The sequence below is a fragment of the Spermophilus citellus genome, assembly GCF_964194105.1.
Source record: "Spermophilus citellus genome assembly, chromosome: 4".
In the NCBI taxonomy this organism is placed as follows: Eukaryota; Metazoa; Chordata; class Mammalia; order Rodentia; family Sciuridae; genus Spermophilus; species Spermophilus citellus.
The window spans coordinates 135,877,674-135,899,203 of record NC_138185.1 but is presented as its reverse complement, the minus strand read 5'-3'; the positions used below and the strand labels follow the sequence as shown (position 1 = coordinate 135,899,203).

The following is a 21,530-nucleotide window of genomic DNA, read 5'->3' as shown; positions in this document are numbered from 1 at the left end:
ATTAGCCTGAGACTTGGTTTTCTCATGTGATGATTATAAAGATTAATGAGACATTCCACCTAAAGCCCTCAATACCTGGTTTTATGCAGTACAGTGCCTGCTCTGCTAGTGTTCAGTACCAGCTATAAGGTCTTTTTAATTTGTCCTGCATCCAAAGGCACTGTCAAGTGGGAGATGGGTCTTTCCATTGTGGAAGTCTTATTGGGAGAAGGTGTCCCCCACCATGTGGCTAGAATTCATTCCTGCTTGGTATCCTCAGGTAGTAGTATACTTTCCTTATTTTGTGTGTGAGTGAGTGTGTGTTGGGGGGGAGCTAAGGATCATGCATACCTCATGCATACCAGGCAAGTATATTACCACGGAGCTGCACTCTTAGCCCTGCAGTGTCTTTTCAGATTGCTAAAAGACAGGTTGTGCCTCCTGCTTTTTGGTATTCCGTTCTTCCTTATATTTCTGCTTGCTTTCCAAACCTATCCCCAGACACTTATGTCCCTTCAGTAGATATACTTTTTGCTTAAGATATCCAGAGGGTTTTTGTTGTTGTTGTTCTAATCATAGGTTGGATATCCCTTACTCAAATACTTAGGACTAGAAATTGTTTTTTTTTTTTGAGGGGGGGGGGGTTTACAGATTTTGGAATATTTGTTTATATACAATAAGATATCTTGAGGATAGAACACAAAATTAATTTGTTTCATATATGCCTTATACACACAGCCTGAATAATTTGTGCATAAAGGAAAGTTTCATAGTATGGAATTTTCCACTTGTGGTGTTATGTTAGTAACAATTTTGAAGCATTTCCAATTTTGGATTTTCTAATTAGGAGTGTTCAATCTGATTTAAAATAGAAAGTTTCCTAACTGATGCATTAACTATTAAATTGTTATTTATAACATGTAACACTGCTTTATGTTAATTGCCTGTATCCTTAAATTGTTAGTTCCTTGAACAGAGGAACCCAGGCCTAGCCATAGAAATTCAGTTTCTTTACTAAGAACTTCAGATACATTTTAAAGTGTAACTCTGAAAACAGTCCTTGTGCTGGGGTTGGGTGGCAATCCTGTGATAATAGCTCCTATTATTGCTGTTGTACTAACAAGGAATTCATGGCCTAAAGTAGTGAAGTTGCTTGTCCAATTACTAGGTGACAAAAATCTACATTCAAAAATATACCTGTCTGGCTCTAATTTATCAGTAACTTATTGCTCTTTTCTTATCTAGACCAAGGTGTGGTTTGGTTAGTTTAGAATAGGATTATGGATTTCTTTTATTTTTTCCCCCAGTACTATCCCATTTATTTATTTATTTATTTATTTATTTATTTATTTATTTATTTATTTTCTTGGGGGCGCTGGCAGCAGGGATGAAACCCAGAAGCACTTAACCACTGAGCCAATGCCCAGCCCTTTTTTTTTTTTTTTTTTTTTTTTTAAAGAGAGAGTGAGGGGGGACAGAGAGAGAGAGAGAGAATTTTTAATATTTATTTTTTCTTAATTCTCGGCGGACACAACATCTTTTGTTTGTATGTGGTGCTGAGGATCGAACCCGGGCCGCACGCACGCCAGGCGAGCGCGCTACCACTTGCGCCACATCCCCAGCCCCTGCCCAGCCCTTTTTATGTTTTATTTGGGGGCAAGGTCTTGCTAAATTGTTCAGAGCCTCGCTCAGTTGCTGAGGCTGGCTTGGAACTTGTGATCCTCATGCTATAGCCTCCCAAGCTGCTGGGATTACAAACATGTGCCACAGCGCCTAGCTATATATATTACCCATGTTTAGAAATGTTTTACTTAGAATTTTCATTTTTTTCATTTTATTTTATTTTTAATAGTTTCAGATTTTATTTTATTTTTTATTGGTTGTTCAAAACATTACAAAGCTCTTGACATATCATATTTCATACATTAGATTCAAGTTGGTTATGAACTCCCAATTTTACCCCATATACAGATTGCAGAATCACGTCGGTTACACATCCACGTTTTTACATAATGCCCTATTAGTAACTGTTGTATTCTGCTACCTTTCCTATCCTCTACTATCCCCCTCCCCTCCTCTCCCATCTTCTCTCTCTACCCCATCTACTGTAATTCATTTCTCTCCTTGTTTATTTTCCTGTTCCCCTCACAACCTCTTATGTGTAATTTTGTATAACAATGAGGGTCTCCCTCCATTACCATGCAATTTCCCTTTTCTCTCCCTTTCCCTCCCACCTAATGTATCTGTTTAATGTTGATCTTTTCTTCCTGCTCTTCCTCCCTGCTCTGTTCTTAGTTGTTCTCATTATATCAAAGAAGACATTTGGTATTTGTTTTTTAGGGATTGGCTAGCTTCACTAAGCATAATATGCTCTAGTGCCATCCATTTCCCTGCAAATTCCATGATTTTGTCATTTTTTAGTGCTGCATAATATTCCATGGTGTATAAATGCCACATTTTTTTTATCCATTCATCTATTGAAGGGCATCTGGGTTGGTTCCACAGTCTAGCAATTGTGAATTGTGCTGCTATGAACATCGATGTGGCAGTATCCCTGTAGTACGCTCTTTTAAGGTCTTCAGGGAATAGTCCGAGAAGGGCAATAGCTGGGTCAAATGGTGGTTCTATTCCCAGCTTTCCCAGGAATCTCCATACTGCTTTCCAAATTGGCTGCACCAGTTTGCAGCCCCACCAGCAATGTGCAAGAGTACCCTTTTCTCCACATCCTCTCCAGCACTTGTTGTTGTTTGACTTCATACTGGCTGCTGATCTTACTGGAGTGAGATGGTGTCTTAGGGTGGTTTTGATTTGCATTTCTCTGACTGCTAGAGATGGTGAGCATTTTTTCATGTACTTGTTGATTGATTGTATGTCCTCCTCTGAGAAGTGTCTGTTCAGGTCCTTGGTCCATTTGTTGATTGGGTTATTTGTTTTCTTATTGTTTAATTTTTTGAGTTCTTTGTATACTCTGGATATTAGGGCTCTATCTGAAGTGTGAGGAGTAAAAATTTGTTCCCAGGATGTAGGCTCCTTATTTACCTCTCTTATTGTTTCTCTTGCTGAGAAAAAACTTTTCAGTTTAAGAAAGTCCCATTTGTTGATTCTTGTTATTAACTCTTGTGCTATGGGTGTCCTATTAAGGAATTTGGAGCCCGACCCCACAATATGTAGATCGGAGCCAACTTTTTCTTCTATCAGACGCAGAGTCTCTGATTTGATATCTAGCTCCTTGATCCACTTTGAGTTAACTTTTGTGCATGGAGAGAGGAGGGGATTCAGTTTCATTTTGTTGCATATGGATTTCCAGTTTTCCCAACACCATTTGTTGAAGATGCTATCCTTCCTCCATTGCATGCTTTTAGCCCCTTTATCAAATATAAGATAGTTGTAGCTTTGTGGATTAGTCTCTGTGTCCTCTATTCTGTACCATTGGTCCACCCGCCTGTTTTGGTACCAGTACCATGCTGTTTTGTTACTATTGCTCTGTAATATAGTTTGAAATCTGGTATCGCTATACCGCCTGATTCATGCTTCCTGCTTAGAATTGCTTTTGCTATTCTGGGTCTTTTATTTTTCCATATGAATTTCATGATTGCTTTATCTATTTCTACGAGAAATGCCATTGGGATTTTGATTGGGATTGCATTAAACCTATAGAGAACTTTTGGTAATATCGCCATTTTGATGATGTTAGTTCTGCCTATCCATGAACAGTTTATATTTTTCCATCTTCTAAGATCTTCTTCTACTTCTCTTTTTGGGGATTTGTAGTTTTCATTGTATAAATCTTTCGCCTCTTTTGTTAGGTTGATTCCCAAGTATTTTATTTTTTTTTGAGGATATTGTGAATGGAGTGTTTTTCCTCATTTCTGTTTCAGAAGTTTTGTCGCTGATATACAGAAATGCCTTTGATTTATGCGTGTTGATTTTATATCCTGCCACTTTGCTGAATTCATTTATTAGTTCTAGTAGTTTTTTTGTAGACCTTTTGGGTCTTCTAGGTATAAAATCATGTCATCCGCAAATAGTGACAATTTAAGTTCTTCTTTTCCTATTTTTATGCCTTTAATTTCTTTCGTCTGTCTAATTGCTCTGGCCAGTGTTTCGAGAACTATATTGAATAGAAGTGGTGATAGAGGGCATCCCTGTCTTGTTCCAGATTTTAGGGGGAATGCCTTCAATTTTTCTCCATTGAGAATGATGCTAGCCTGAGGCTTGGCATAGATAGCTTTTACAATGTCGAGGTAAGTTCCTGTTATCCCTAGTTTTTCTAGTGTTTTGAACATAAAGGGATGCTGTACTTTGTCGAATGCTTTTTCTGCATCTATTGGGATGATCATATGGTTCTTATCTTTAAGTCTATTGATGTGATGAATAACATTTATTGATTTCCGTATATTGAACCATCCTTGCATCCCAGGGATGAATCCTACTTGATCATGGTGCACAATTTTTTTGATGTGCCTTTGTATCCGATTCGCCAGAATTTTATTGAGGATTTTTGCATCTAGGTTCATCAGAGATATTGGTCTGTAGTTTTCTTTCTTTGAGATGTCTTTGTCTGGTTTTGGAATCAGGGTGATATTGGCCTCATAGAATGAATTTGGCAGAGCTCCCTCTTTTTCTATTTCCTGAAATAACTTGAAAAGTATTGGTATTAATTCTTCTTTAAAGGTTTTGTAAAACTCCGCTGTATACCCATCCAGTCCTGGGCTTTTCTTGGTTGGAAGTCTTTTGATTGCTTCTTCTATTTCATCTATTGATATTGGTCTGTTTAAATTGTTTGTATCCTCCTGACTCAGTCTGGGCAAATCATATGACTTAAGAAATTTATCGATGTCTTCACTATCTTCTATTTTATTGGAATATAGGTTTTCAAAATAATTTCTAATTGTCTTCTGTATTTCTGTAGCATCTGTTGTGATATTGCCTTTTTCATCCCATATGTTAGTAATTTGAGTTCTCTCTCTTCTCTTCGTTAGCATGGCTAGGGGTCTGTCGATCTTATTTATTTTTTCAAAGAACCAAGTTTTAGTTTTGTTAATTTTTTCAATAGTTTCTTTTGTTTCAATTTCATTGATTTCCGCTCTGATTTTAATTATTTCTTGCCTTCTGCTACATTTGCTGTTGTTTTGCTCTTCCTTTTCTAGGGCTTTGAGATGGAGTGTGAGCTCATTTATTTGTTGGTTTTTCCTTTTTTTGAGGAATGACCTCCAGGCGATGAATTTCCCTCTTAAAACTGCTTTCATTGTGTCCCATAGATTCCGATATGTTGTGTCTGTATTTTCATTTCTCTAAGAATTTTTTGATTTCCTCCTTTATGTCATCTGTAACCCATTGATCATTCAGTAACATATTGTTCATTTTCCATGTGATGTAGGATTTTTCCTTCCTTCTTTTATCATTGATTTCCAGTTTCATTCCATTATGATCAGATAAAATGCATGGTATTATCTCCACCCCTGTATGTTTACTGAGGGATGCCCTATGGCATAATATATGGTCTATTTTTGAGAAGGATCCATGTGCTGCTGAGAAAAAAAGTATAGCCACTTGATGTTGGTTGATATATTCTATATATGTCGGTTAAGTCTAGTGCTGAGGGCCATTGCCAAGTAGGAATGACGCATCGAAATTTCCTTGCCAGCATACCCCATGTTAAATGGACTTGCCTTGGAAATTCGCTGTGACATTGCATGTGTGTTTGAGAAAGGTGACCCTGCTCAAGGACCAGGGTGGATCCAGGATTAGGGTGTATCCTGCAGGTCTGAGGAAGTATCCCGCTCCTTGGGTTTAGGGCGTTCCCGGTTTAAGACAAGTTTAAGGCGTTCCCAGTTTAAGACAATATGGGTTTTAGGGAAGTTGGATGTTGAAGATTATTGCTGCTGGGAATAGGGCTTTCCTGCTGCTTGAGTTCCTGTTGAGTTCTCGTGAGATTCAAAAAGTATTAGAGAAAAAAGCCTCATGGGGTAGGTGAATTGGGCGGTGGCAGAACTGGGATTTCCCCAGAACGTGTGTAGAGGCCGGTGTGAGTTCGGGAATAAAGAATTGCTGTTTGAATCTACAAGGTGTGTGAGTGGCTCGTGATCTTGTGCCCAGCCAAGACTGCGGCAGTCTAGGTTGTTGATTGTGATATTGAGTTCTATAGTTTCTTTATTCAACTTTTGTTTGGAAGATCTGTCCAATGGTGAGAGAGGTGTGTTGAAGTCACCCATAATTATTGTGTTGTGGTCTATTTGATTCTTGAACTTGAGGAGAATTTGTTTTATGAACGTCACAGCACCATTATTTGGTGCATAAATATTGATAATTGTTATGTCTTGTTGGTGAATGGTTCCTTTTAACAGTATATAATGTCCTTCCTTATCCCTTTTGATTAATTTAGTCTTGAAGTCGATTTTATTCGATATGAGGACGGCCACCCCTGCTTGCTTACGAGGACTGTGTGCGTGGAACTGTTCCTGTAGATTTCAACTCTGGCTGTACATTAGGATTGCCCAGGAGCTTTTAAAATTTCCAAATTGAGCTGGGGGTATGGCTTAATGGTAGAGCTTAAGCATGTGTGAGACTCAGTTCAATCACATAACCCACCAAAAATAAATCTTTAATATTATTCATCCAGATAAGAGAAGAGCAGCCTTCCTAATTGGTCTCTCTCTTTTCATTCTCTTGCTCAAATTAATCCACTATTCTGCTAGAATTACTCTTTTTAAAAAATTTCCATTGATTAGTGTTTTTAACTGTAGATGAACACAATAGCTTTATTTTACTTGTTTATTTTTATGTGGTGCTGAGGATTGAATCCAGTAGACAAGTGCTCCACTACTGAGCTACAAACCCAGCCCCAGAATTAACTCTTAAAAATAAATCTGGTCATGTGACTCCATACCTACATACATTGGACAACTGCCCTAGATTAAAATTTAATGTCTGAACATGGCATCCAAAGCCCTTCTCAATCTGACCTGAAATGATTTTTGCCAGTGCAAGCCTCCTTATTATCCCTGACCTTAAACTTCACCCACATTTATTTTCCAAACACAAACATACCATAGAGTCTGGCACCTCTGTTTACATAGGTTAGTCCCTTGGCCTAGAAGGTCTGTGTATTATGCTATATACTTTTACAAAATATGTATTAGCTTGTTATTAAAATTTCCATGTCTTTAATATTTTCCTTCAAAATTATTTTAAGGTTACTGCATGGTATTCCCTTCTATGTGTATGTCATTTTAAAAACTTCTACTGTGGAACATTTACTATAGTTTATTTCCAACTTTCTTTTCTTTTTTGGTGGTGCTATGGCCTTGCACATACTCAACACCTAGGACCTTGCACATACTGAGCAAGCTCTCAACACTAAGTTATATCCCCAGTCCTAAATAAATTTTGTTCCCATGAACTTACTTATTGGTAAGTAGGTTCATGGGAGCATACTTATCCATATTTTTCCTTAGGATAAGTAAAAGTAACAAGTCAAAGAGAATGGTACATTTTGATATCCCCCCCCCTTTTTTATTTTTGCAGTGCTGGACATAAGAGTCCAGGTACTTACACATGCTAGTCAAGTGCTTCACTTAGCTATATCCCCAGCCCTATTCTTCTATTTTAATAGAGAAAATAGACTATATATGTTTTTTATTAAATTGTTCATAAGAATGTTGTACTAAATATTTTATAAATAATGATTTCATGTAACAAGAATAACAATAAAAATGAATACCAGTATATCTACCACTTGTTTAACTTTTAAACACTTTAAAAAAGTGACCAAAAATTTTTTCTGGTAGTTTAGTTTAAATTGCTGAGTTTGGTGCTTTTTCTATTTTTTGGTAAGGGCATTAGTCTTCTTGTTTTGACTTGTGGATCCATGTCTTTGCAGGGTGGTAGAATGGCATGTATATCTCAGGAATGTGAAAGCTGACAACCTTTATGATTGTTTCTCCATCTGTCACACACATTTAAAGAGGATGTAAAGAATGTATTTGATATTATCCAACTTGCCTTAACTCAATCCATACTGGTTACAGTCCATAGTGGTTATATGGACATATTCTCTTTGAACCATAACTTACCAATGGCTTACAATAGGCTGAGTTTGTAGCTTACTGGTTGGGTGCTTGTGTAGCATTGATGAGGCCCTGCATTTGATCCTTAGCACCACAAAAAGCAAAAACAAATGACCTACAATAGCAAAAAGGTGGAAACAATCCAGGTGTCCATCAACAGATGAATGGATAAACATACATTGTATATACACACAAGGGAACATGATTCAGCTTTAAAAAGGAAGATTTTGACACATGCTACATCCTGAATGAACTTTGAGGATGTCTGATTGAATGAAATGAGCAAGATACAAAAAGACAAAATGTATGATTCCACAAATTAAATTGATTCTCAGTAGTCAAATTCACAGAGACAGAAAGTAGAATGGTGTAGGGCGATGCTACATAGTGTACAACCAGAGAAATGAAAAGTTGTGCTGTAATTGTGTACAATGAATCAAAATGCATCCTGCTGTCATATAAACTTAATTAAAATAAATGAATTAATTAAAAAAATAGATGCAATAGTACTTGTTTAGTGAAAACAGTTATTTTAAGGTTATTTTCCTTGTGGGAGATAGCTGGGTTAAAAAAAATGGAATGGTCTGGAGAGATTGGGAGACTGGGGAGTTTATGTTTAATGGGTACAGAATTTCAGATAGGATGATGAAAAGAGCTGTGAAGATGGATGGTGGTGATGGTTGCATAATATAAATGTACTTAATGGCCCTGAAGGTATACTTAAAAATGGTTAAGAAGGTAAATTCACCAAATTTTTGAAGTAAATTTTAAAATGTTTACATACAAGCCGGGTGCAGTGACCCATGTCGGTAATCCCAGTGGCTCAGGAGACTGAGACAGGAAGATCTTGAGTTCAAAGCCAGCCTCAGCACGTCGAGGCAATAAGCAACTCAGTGAGACCCAGTCTCTAAATAAAATACAAAATAAGGCTGGGGATGTGCTTGGTGGCTGAGTACCCATGAGTTAAATCCCCGGTACCCCCACCCCAAAAAATAGTTACATACACATTAAAAAAAAAAAACAACTACCTGTTTTGATTACTTTAGCTCTTTATGGAAACAACTTCACAAAACAATCATTTATTACTAGATATTTTTTATTTTTAATAAGGTCAATATATGAAATGGTGATTTCATATATTTGTCTATTTCATAGACAATTTATATATCTTATAAATGAGTCAATTCAACTTATGGTTGTTGATGATATTATACACTATATTGTTTAAGGTCCAAGTTATACATTCTCCCTTGACTTTAGTTCTAGGTAAGTCCACTCCAGTGGTGAATTGCTGCCTTCTTTTTTTATTATGAGATAATAATGATCTATTTACCTTTCTGCTTTGTCAGGAACTAAGAACCACTTTTTATACTGAATTGTAGTGATTAGCTGGTCAAACCCGTATTTCCCTAGAGTATCATTAATCATCATTAAGTAAATAAAATCCTGTTCCTATGCACTTTGATTACTATGGGGAAATGGCTTGGTTGTAGTTCAGTATCTGAAATTTAGACTATTGGCCTTAGTGACTTTAAACTGTTTCTGTCCAGGATCACTTAATGGCACATTTCTTTCTATTTGCTATCACACAGAATCTTATATTCCATTTCTGCTAAATAATTTTCTGTATCTGTGAGGTTCCTCTAGGGCCTTTCCAAATGTATTTTATGTACACTGCCAGCATTTTAAATCACATCATTTCAATTATATCTTCCAAATTTGGTTTTAAAAAGCCCTGGTCCCATTTTTTGTTTTTGACTTTTAAGTTTAGGGTTTTTTGTTTTGTTTGTTTGTTTTAAACAGTGTCTTGCTGTGTTGCCTAGGCTGGCGTTGAACTCCCAAACACAAATAATCCTTGAGCATCAACCTCCTAAATAGCTAGAACTACAGGTATTTACCAGGGTGCCAGGCTCTAGGAACTCTTTTATTTCCTCCAGAATGCACAATCAGTTGTTAAGTTCTGTAGTTTCAATCTTTACAATAACTTTTACATCTGATCCATTTTTTCTAAACTCAGTGTTACATTCTCCCATCTTCTTTCTTAGGTCTTCGTAATAACCTACTGCCTGCATTATTGCAGTCTTCTCTAGTTAAGTTCTCAATGCCGTTGCGTTGCCATATCTATTTTGCCAAAGAAGATCTCTGTTGTTTTCACTCATGACATTTATAAAGGCCTTCCACAAGGCTCAAGTCAAGAGTCTGTGTTCTAATTACCTATTCCTCCAGGCATAATGCAGGTCCTGCCAAACTGAAGTTGTTTCCTCAACATGTCTTGCATTTTCTCACCTTAATACTTTGATTGATATTGTTAGGTCTTGGAAGAAAGTGCTTCTCATCCCAACCCCAATCTCCATCAGTCAGAAATACTTCCCTCTTTTATATGCCACCTCCTTAATTAAACATTTTTTGATTCTTTCCAAAAGTACAATCTCCCAGTTTTTACCTTCTCCTAGATTTTTAAATCTGGCTGTCTCTTGTGGCAAATAACATATTCTTACATTAAATGTACTTGTGTATTTATGTCCTAGACAAGTTCATAAGGAAAAAAAAAAGCTCATGGCTCTTTAATTACTTATTATTCTTATAATTTCTGTTTAGATCAATGTCTTGCATTCCAAAAGTACTCAAAAAGAACTTAATGAATTGAAATTGGCAGAAAGCCAATACTGGCACTACATCCCAAAGAAATAACTCAAAGAGGGTTTTTTTTTTAAGGGCTATTTGTATAAAAATGTTTATTCAGACCAACAACACATAAACTATCCAATGCCTCAAGTACAAGGGAGTGGTTAGATAAATTAAGGCCAGGCCCAGAATTTACTTCATACTTGCCTGGCTCGTAGGAAGTATTTAATATTAGATGAGGGGCATATCATTGTTTGCAACATTATGTGATCAAGCACATATGACATCAGGTTAAGGAAAAAATAACTTTAACAAAACATACAAATTATACCTATAGAAAGCCTCTGGGGTCATGTTCATCAGCAGGGACCAGAGATGGTCACCCCTGTCGCACTACACAGCAATTTAAAAGGCGTCCTCATACATACTCACTTTGATTTTCACAACAACCCAGCGAAGTAGGCGCGGGAGGTATCATTAACTCCGTTTTACAAGTAAGGTGACCAGCTACCGAGGTCACGAATGATTGACTAACGTGGAGCGAGGATTCCAGTCCCCGCCTCCCAGCTTCAGGCTCCAGGCGGCTTCCCGGCCACCACACGGCACTGCCCTAGCGTTGAGGGTATCAGTTTCCTTTTCTTTCCCCGCATTACATTTGCAAACCGAGACCCGAAACACTCGAGTCAAGAGAGGGGAAGGCGCAGGGATAACCTGACCAGCACCGCGCCCTAGGACGGACATCAGGATCTGGCCCCGCGACCACAGAGTCCGGAAGTGCGGACAGAGCGGCGCCGGGCGGTGGCGAGGGTGGGGGTGGGCGCAGGAGCGCCGCCCAGAGCTTCTCAGGACAAGGGAAGGCTGCGCCCCAGCTGGCTTGCGGGATGGCAATAACGCTGGCCTTAAAGGTGTTCGCGGGGCTGTTGGCAGCGGCTCTGGCGGCCCTGCTTTTGGAGCACTACGGCCTGACTGGGCCGCCCTCTTCACTGCCCCAGCCCCACAATCCCCAGAGGCCGCACCCGGCGCCGGGCCCTGGAGACAGCAACATCTTCTGGGGCCTGCAGGTGACGCGGCGGGAGGCTGGCGGGCGGTGGGTGCTGAGCGGCAACTATGCAGAAAGACCCTTGCTGTTCCTTTAGGAGCGCAACCTGCATCTGTTTAGAACCAATCTCTGGCTGCAGGCCTCGGTCAAGTTGTCACTAGAGGATCTGTCTAGTGCTGGCCTCTGCCCAGTCCTTCCGGGGGTGGGGAGTATCTTTGATGCACTGTATCTCTGCCTTTTCCTTCTACCCGAGAGAGCCACTGGGCCGCCTCTGCCCCTACTGCCTCTTCCTGACTCAGATGTCTATCTCTGTTCAATACCTGCTTTTGGCAGATATCCGACATTCACGTGAGCAGGTTTCGCGATCCAAGCAGAGCAGTAGACTTAGAGAAGTTCTGTTCTGAAACTATTGACATCATTCAACCAGCTCTCGTCTTAGCAACAGGTAGGGAGGATTGCCGTGCTATGGTGGTGTTCCGTGGTCCGGATGGCAGAATGCTAGCCAGGATTACACTTGTTCACTTTGGGGGCGTTGGGAACACTATCCACAAACCATGACCCCAGGTGAGCTCTGTGAGGTAGAGGAGATGGGACTTCGTGATTTACTTTGCTGATGTATAACAGAGTCAAAGTCCAGGCTAAATGCTTTGACATATTAAGGTTTTGTCAAGGCAGTGAAGGAAGGCTTGTGATGCTCATGTAAGTGTGTTGTTGTCTGCTATGTTTGTGTCTGGCTTTTTTTGTTTTTGTTTTTGTTTTTTTCTTCGTTGCAGTTCTGAATTTGAGAGAGAATTAGAGGAAGTTCTTTAAGCAGAAGTTCTCTTGCTAATTTTTCCATTTTCTTCACACATAAATTAATTTGATATTTTCTGTCGTTTGAGGCTTCAAGTGACTCCAGGAACTTTTTCTTCGCCCCCCTGATATTTCTTTGATTTGAATTTCCTAGACTCTTTAAATATTTGACCACGTATTCCCAAAGTGGTCTGGAGAAGAAGCTAAAGGAACATCTCTCCTGTTTACTGGGTGGTTCATCTGTCCCTCACTTTACTGAAACATCCTAGTTTCATTAGTCCTCAGTTAATATATGGGCCCTATTTCAAGTGTTCTTTTAGTTTCTTAGAAATTTTGGTATGTCATTGTCCAAACTACACTTTCCAGATTGCTTCTTGCTATAAAAATAACAGTTGGTCAGATTACATACCCTGATTTGGGTTGTGGGAAATGGTTGCAATAGATGTTAGGCCCCTCCCAAACTGTTGGAATTTCTTACAGAGGTTTTTCATTTTGTCAGTCTTTTGATGCATTTTGTACTGCTCTCTTTAAAGATACATTGTTTTCCACATCATAGGAGATTAAATAGGTACTCATTAATTTCTAATAAGCAAAGCTCTTGCTGAGACAATCTTCTAGTTTAGATAGCATGGCTTGGTCATAGGTGAACTCACCTATTAAACTTATTCATGTTATGTACTTTTAAGTATCTTTGTTCCTTCTGTGTGCATTTTTTAAAAAATTGAACTCTCTTGAGTTTATTTTACATTGTGATTCAATTCTTGTGTAAACCTACAGGAGACCTGACAGATGCCAAAACAAAGGAACAGTTGGGATCCAGGCAGCAGGAGGTAGAATGGCAAACTTACCAGAGTATTCTGAAGAAGACAAGAGTCATGGAAAAAACCAAGTGGCTGGACATCAAAGGAAATCATGGTAAGAGTCAAGACCCAGATATAATAAAGACTAAATATATATTTCCTAAGAACCTAGATCCTTCCATTTATATTATAAAATTATAAAGTGGGAAATTGTAACATAAGTTTAGACACACTGAAGGCCACAACTCTAAAACACAGTTATAATATGTTATTTTTAAACTTCAAATGTCACTGTTAGCCTTTGAGATGAAAATTAGTATGGTATTTTTTTTTTTGGTAGAATAAAGTTGAGGCAAGAGGATTGCAAGTTTAAAGCCAGCTTCAGCAACCTAGTGAGGCCCTAAGCAACTTAGTGAGACCCTATCTCAAAATAAAAAGGGCTGAGGATATGGCTCAGTGGTTGAGCACCCTTGGGTTCAATCCCTAGTAACAAAAAGCAAACAAACAAACAAACAAACAAAAAAAAAAACAACAAAACCCCCTGCATTTTGTTAAGTGAAAGAACTAAGCCTATAAGTCTTAATACTGTATGATTCTGTTTATATCACATGCAGGAAAAGGCAAAACTGTAGACAGAAGGCTATTGTTGACAGGAAGGGAATGGGGAGCGATATTGACTACAAAGAGGCATCATGAGTGAATTTTGGGGGTTGATAGGACTGTTCTGTGTTTTGACTGTGTTCTTGGATACATGATTATTTGTCAAGCCCATAGAACTATACATCACAAAGAATGAATTTTGTTATATGAAAATTTCAAGAAAAATTAAACTGAATGCAAATATCCACAGACATGGAAGATAAATGGAAAATCCCTTCTCTTTTTTGTATTATCATTGTTACATTAATAAGGAAATGAACTCTTCTCCAAAAGAGTCCTGATAGTAGGTTTGTTTTATAAAGGCTGACTTTCTTATTAGAATCAAGTACTTCATTTGTCCACTTTCTTTGATTATTCATGTATTTTTTTTTTACTATCATTTTAAACAGATAATTTTGCCTGGTGAAATACATAGCGATTGATTTGATCAGAAAATGGCTGATTATAAATAGTTCTTTCAAAACAGCTAGGAATTAAAAATTAGAAATAGGATACTTTGCTTACAACTCTCTTCGGTATGTTTACATTTTCCCTTTTTCCTGATCAAAGTCAAATTATTTTTCAATAAGTAGTAAATATGTATATTTTAAAATGTTTCTAAGCCAAGCTACTGAATTATTTAAGTAATTCATGTCAAAAAGACTTGTGATTAAATAATTTGATTAGTCATTTGGCTTTCATAGTAATGTAATTTGATTTATAAGACATAAATGTTTATGGTATGAATATATATTTCTATATGTTAAAATAGGAAAGGAAGATAGTTTTTTATTGAGATTTAGCCATAACATAGAATTGTTCTCTTATTTAACAAGAAGACTGAATTCATGTTAATATTTATTTTGGCCTAAATTGGACTTATAGCTTGTTCTCTAAGGTTATTAGAAATATCATTGATTTCTGGAAATCAAATTTGATAATTTTAGTTACTGCAACAAGGCAATCAAGCTCTATGAAAAAAAGAATGTGCTTCCAGATGAGTGTTCTATGATATGCTTAACCTTAGCCCTCACCATTTGATAACTTCTTTTTTTTAAGTCTTAAGAAGGGGCTTTGTCCCTGATATAAAAGTGATTTGCTGCTTAGAAGCACTTGGCACTGACCCATATGTAGATCAGGCATGAATTCACTGCATCTAGAATCATACAGTTAAAATAACAGCAATAGCCCAATCTTATAACTTCAAATTTATTTATTTTGATAAATAAAAGAATACCTATTATTCTCAAAGTACCTATTAATCTCCAGAATACTATATACCTTAAAGTTTTCAGATAATCTTTTATCCTATCAAGTTGTTGTTTGTGTTTTTTTGTTTTTGTACTAGGGCCTTACCCCTGCTAGTTAAGTGCTCTACCACCTAAGCTACACCTAAGGCCTTTTAAAAAATTTTTATTTTGAGGCAGTGTCTTGCCAAGCTTCCCAGGCTGGCCTTGAACTTACAATCTTCCTACTTCATTTGTCAATTTTAAAAAATTATCAGTCTAATTGAGTTCCATTCTGCCATTTTAAGTATTGTAGAAAGAATTCTTGTCTTTGTTTAGTCATTAACATGTTTGCATTTTTCTTTTTTTGTATAGATGAATACTTGCTTTTTTCTTTTTAATTAGATGCATACAACATTCCAAGTCTGGAGAGCGTCAAGAATTATTACAGGTACCCAAACGAACAGAAGAGAGACAACTATGTAGAGTCTCTTATAAGCAGGATACAGTTAATTCAATGAGTTGCAAGCCTCAGCAACTTAGCAAGGTCCTAAGCAACTTAGCAAGACCCTGTCTCAAAAAGAAAAAAAAAAAGTGGGGGGGGTGGTGTTTGAGTTATATATATCTGCAATAGATCAGTCATGATATGCGAAGGATTTAAGTGTGTAGAAACATAACCATCTGAACAAAATTCTTGAACATGGGGATTGTAACATCAATTTAAAGATGACAAGTTAAAAATCATTGTTTAACTAACTGAATTTATAAAATTGGAGTCGCCATACAACTAAAACAGGAGATTGTCTTCTTTTGTTAATATGAAAAAGAAAAAGAACAAAGATGAAAATATTTTGCTTCCTAAAACTGTCTGCATCTTTGATGGTGACTGTGGGAATGGAATTAGACATTTTCAGTGAAGACTTAATAGAACTTGATGCCTGAGTGATTATTGGGAAAGTAGTGATTAATCACATAAAAGTTTCTTACTTTTATATATCTAGTTCTAGACACCTAAACTTTATCTGAATTTAATAAATAACATTTTGGTAGAGATATAGGTATTACAAAAATATCAAACTGAGGATCAGAAATAATATTAAAATTAAATCTTGTTCTGATGAATGCCCCCAGAAAATACCAAAGTTTAGAATAAAAAGAATGTCAGCATTATATATTTTAACCTCTGCTTTCAAATAGTATTCTTTTTAGACAGTTGAATTTTAATGTGTCAAAAAATGTAGGAAAGGACAGGGCACAGTAGCACACGCCTGTAATCCCAGCAGCTGGGGAGGCTGAGGCAGGAGGATTTCTAGATCAAAGCCAGCCCCAGCAACAGTGAGGCGCTAAGCAACTCAGTGAGACCCTGTCTCTAATTAAAATACAAAATAGGGCTGGGATATGGCTCAGTGGTAGAGTGCTCCTGAGTCTAATCCCGAGTATGGCCCCTCCAAAAATGTAGGAAAGGAAGTAATATATGTGAGATTAAAAGATCCTAAAGAATAACTGGAAACAAATTAAACAAGAAAAAATATAAATTGAAATTTTTAATGCAGAATAAGACTCTGAAGTAGAAAAATTTAAAATACCAAAAAGAGAACAATAGAAATAATTAATTTTGTTTAAATTAGGGTTGACATTTTTTAGTATTAATTGTAATTTCTATGATGACATATTTATTTTATGACTTCATGATTTGTTTATTTGATGTCTATTCTTGCTTAAATATGGCTACCTGCTCGCACATTAAGCTTTGGAAGTTTATTTGTAATTTTAAAAAAATATTTACTATTTTTTAGTTGTAGTTGGACGCAATATTTTATATTTATGTGGTACTAAGGATCAAACCCAGGGCCTCACATGTGTTAGGCAAGCGCTCTGCCGCTAAGCCACAATCCCAGCCCCTGTAATTTTTTATTGATGCGCTTAGGTAAAACATTATATAAGACATTTAGATAAAAGATGATATCAACTTTTCTTATAAAGATGACATTTGAATACTATAGATGTGCCCCCAATAGAATCTATATTCTCCTTCTCCTTTATTCAAAAAATACTCTATACGTACTCTGTACTACTTTACCCATCCTTTCACCCTCCAACTTTATGAATACCTGAATACATTTGACACTTAAGATAGGGATGATTTTCATTACTGCGTGTAGACCCTGCATATGATATCACTACAGTTTTAGAAACCAAAAAAGATGTACCCAACTAGGCCTAGACTATCATTTTTCTCCTGGCCTGATGACTTCATTTTTGCAAATCTTTCTTGTGAATTAAATCTCAGTGGTTCAAGAAGTGAACATATACCAAAACTTGTTAGATACTTAGTAGACCTTCATTAAATTTTTAAATGATTGATAAGTTCCATTTCACTGAATTTTGATATTTTTAAATATTTAGGGGACTGCTTAAAATAGTCTTCTTTTCTGCTTTACTTGGAGACCTTGTGTTTGCTTATTGATGATTTAGTTTACATGAGTCTTAGAAACAATGAGAGAAAAACTTTGAAATGTCTTTTAATGAGTTTATCCGTTGTATTTGTCATTTAGTTATTTCTCTGTTAAATCAGTACACCTTTTCAAAGGGAAGCAAAATCTGCAGTGGTATTAGGGACAGAATTTAAATTCCTTCTTTTAAAAATTGAACTAAAACTTCCCTGTCTTATATTTTTTAGGAAATATTCTGCTGTACATAGGGATGGCTCTTTTCATTATGTTCACAGCACTCCCTTTGGCAACTACTCTTTCATCTCTGTGGATGCCACCCAAAATCCAGGGCCTAAGAGACCTTTTAATTTCTTTGGAATTTTAGATGAGGTACGGTAAAATTCTCATTTTTCTTAGTAGCTTATGTGTTTTTACTTTTTCACAGATACATGTGGGTTTTCAAGTTGTCCCAACTAAGCAAGTTCTTACCTAGAAATGTTCAAGAAAAATTTAACTGTGGCAAAAAGTATGGCTAGGAGCTACTGGCTACTTCAGGGCTGTTATTGCTATCCCTATTCTTATCCCAAAACCCAGGAAAGAGGCACCTCACAGTTTATTCGGTGAACATTTATTTAGCATGTAAAATGCAGAATGTATTTTGCAAGGCACAGGGCATACATCTTTGTGTGCTATATGGCATAGTGCTAAATCCTCACAATGGCTAATAAAAGAGAAGGACAACTATTGAATTATATAAGTTTCTTTTTAAAGTGTTTCAAATAGGCTAGGTGAAAACTATCGCTGGATTACAACCATCTGTAAAGTCATATATGAGAACTTTTCACTATTTCTTGATACAACAAATGCCAGTTTATTATTTAATGAGCACATGTCCCTATGCAAGATACATATGCCCATGTGTAAAAGTATAAAGGTGACAAGATCAAGTCCCTGGCTTCTTAGAGTATTTAATTTAGTGGTGGGTTATAAGACCAATATAGAAGTAACTAGATCAATAAGCAGAATTTACTAAGTACTGAAAGAGATTTGTTATATGAGGGTTCAAAGGAGTTTGAATCAAGGGAACAGAATAATGCCTAATACAATTTATTATTTTAGGCATTTTATTTAATTAAGTTTTATTGTGTTTCCTAGCTACCAAGTATCTTTATTCAGAGTTAATTAACTTTTATTAAGTCATATTCCTTAGGATAATGGGTTTTTTAAAATAAATTATTTTTTGTAGTTGTAGATGGACAACATGCCTTTATTTTATTTGTTTATTTTTATGTGGTTCTGAGGATCAAACCCAATGCCTCACATATGCTAGGCAAGCGCTCTGCTACTGAGCTACAGTCCTAGGATAGTGTTTTTAAAGATACAATTCAAGGACCAGGTGCACAAAAATCAACTGCAGTATTGCTAAGTACAGAGTCCCTGGTTTTTACCTCAGACTTACCAAATTAGAAACCCTGAGTAGAACGCTCCAAAATGTATTGTTCTAAGTACTTTATAGATAACAATATATACTTATGTATGTGCACATTTTAAAAATCAATTTTCTGAGATATGATTTACATACAATAAAATGTACTCATTTTAAGTGTCTGAAGAGTTTTGACAAATGTGTATACTGGCATAACTGTGACCATAATGAAGACATAGAACATTTCCATCATCCTCGAATGTTTCTTTGTCTGTCTTCAGCCCCTGTGGAACTAAACTGGCTTTCTATCATTATAGACCAGTCTTATTTGCTCTAAAAATTTATCTAAATGAAATCATACAGAATGTACTCTTCAGTATGGCTTCTTATGCTTAGTATGATATTGCTGGGTTTCATCTATATTCTTGGATATATCAGTAGTTCTTTTTATTGCTGAATAATATTCCATTTTATGGATATATTACAATTTGTAGATGATTTCTAGTTTGGGGCCAATATGAGTAGAGCTGTTATGCACATTTAGTTTCAAGTATTTCTATGGACATATGTATATATTTTAAAAGTTTAGTTTCAATATGTTTTTAATTTATTACCATGTCTTCATTATCAGTACCAGAAATAACTAGGCCAATTAGCAGAATTAGAAGATAGTGGTGATTTCTTTATTTCTTGTTATTTTTTGTTTGTTTGTTTTTGTTTATCAAATGGGGATAATACCTGCCCTACCAATAGCAGAGTTATTTTAGGATCAAATGAATTATAATATACATGAAAACAGTTTAAAACTTACAGAGGTCCATTCAGGTCCTACCTGGTAGAATTTAGGATCTAGATATAGTGCAATTATAATTATAAAACTTAAGGACTTGTTTAACCTGATGACACTGGATTTCAGTCCTAATTGTCTGAGTCCTAATTGAAGATCCTTCTATTTTTCTTCCATTTCAGAAACAGATGAAGGAACTCTTATTATTGGCCAAGGAAAGTAAAGAGAGCAACCATACAATTTGGTTTGGACACTTTACAACATCCACTATCCTTTCTCCATCACCAGGAATCCGGTCAATCATGAGGTGAAACAAGCTTCCAAAATCCAAACTAATTGTTGCTGTACCTATCTTGTTTTCCTGAAGAAACATTCTTTATTAGTTTGGTATCCCAATTTACCTTTGTTCACTTATTCTGTTTATTTTTCATTGGTTAGTTCAGCTACAGCTTATTTGTGTGGGCACCTCCATACACTTGGTGGACTCATGCCTATTCTGCACACTCGTCACTTCCAGGGCACTTTGGAACTTGAGGTAGGAGACTGGAAAGATAATAGAAGGTAAGGGAATTACCTCACAAAACAAAACTTATCCATATAATATGATAGGCAATACCACTTAAGGAAAAAATTGTGATACTTTTTTTTTAAGTAATATAATTTGCAGTCTTTGTCATTATGCAAAAACCTTGTTGTAGCAGTGATGTTTATCATCACTATGCCATATTGATTCAAGATGAATCAATTAGGAAGTAGTTTTAAACTTCAGTGTACACAAAAATTATAGTTTATTAAAAATAAAAATTTCCAGGCCCTACCACTAGAGATTTTAATTGTGTTGGTCTGTCCTTGTCTACAGATCATACTTTGAGAAGCACTAGAACTAGACATGTCATTTTTCCTCTTGAATTTTATATCTACCACTCGTTTTTTTTCTATAAAACATTAGTAATTTCAATTCTTCAAATAGTTATTTTTAGTTTTTTTAAAGTTAATATATCTATTATAGAAAACAACTTATTTACTGGAAGTATATATTTTATTTAAATATTTATTTTTGATATGTAAGTGAAATATCTTTAAGTATAGAACATTATCATTTATTCAAATATTTGTTGAACTGAATATGTTACCTATTTCTAACTACTTTCATTAATCAAAAATCAGCTTTACATTTTAGAAGCTGCTTCCTCATTTTGTTTGGTTTTTCTAGAAACTATGAGCTAAGCCTGTTATTACTTGACAACTGTAATTACTTTGGGCTAAGACCTATGTGCTCATGACTGAAGCTGAAGGCCGAGCTGGCATTGCCTTTTGTTAGGTAGGCTTCTTGACTCTTGGCCAGCTTCTTTATTTCTTCTAAATGCTACAGTTACAAGTTGTAGTGTTAACTTTGAAGCCATTTCTTTTGTTTTTCTTCCCATCTGGTCTTCATTGTTTCAACCCTGAAACAACCTAACCTTTACTGTTCTTATAACATTTAAATTGTATTGACTACAGTAGATTTTTTTGACAGTATATTAGTAGTATAGGTTAGGCTTTCTTGTGGATATAAAACAAATTAAAAAATATCAATGGCCTAACACAAGAATGTTTACTTTTCATTCCTCTAAACCCAGTCTGAGGCAGGGCAACTATCCTCCATGGGGTGACTTGGGAATTCTGACTTCTCCCATCTTATATGACCACTATTTGTGTGTGTGTGTGTGTGTTGGG

The 21,530-nt window shown here is 36.2% G+C and overlaps 1 protein-coding gene across 4 annotated transcripts in view; it reads left to right on the top strand.

Moving 5' to 3' along the window:
• The first annotated feature begins 10,780 nt into the window (after nucleotides 1-10,780).
• TMEM62 (transmembrane protein 62) overlaps nucleotides 10,781-21,530 on the top strand; it is a 47,448-nt gene continuing 36,698 nt past the window's right edge. Inside the window, exons 1-7 of one of the 4 annotated variants that reach the window (XM_081291799.1) lie at nucleotides 10,781-11,734; nucleotides 12,046-12,157; nucleotides 13,282-13,419; nucleotides 15,575-15,620; nucleotides 17,850-17,991; nucleotides 19,997-20,121; nucleotides 20,253-20,375. In XM_081291799.1, the coding sequence (XP_081147925.1) occupies nucleotides 11,555-11,734; nucleotides 12,046-12,157; nucleotides 13,282-13,419; nucleotides 15,575-15,620; nucleotides 17,850-17,991; nucleotides 19,997-20,121; nucleotides 20,253-20,375 (866 nt within the window). In that variant the 5' untranslated portion in view covers nucleotides 10,781-11,554. Of the gene's footprint in view, nucleotides 11,735-12,045; nucleotides 12,158-13,281; nucleotides 13,420-15,574; nucleotides 15,621-17,849; nucleotides 17,992-19,996; nucleotides 20,122-20,252; nucleotides 20,376-21,530 lie in introns of those variants that run through there. The other 3 variants (XM_081291802.1, XM_081291801.1, XM_081291800.1) reach the window with 3 other exon arrangements.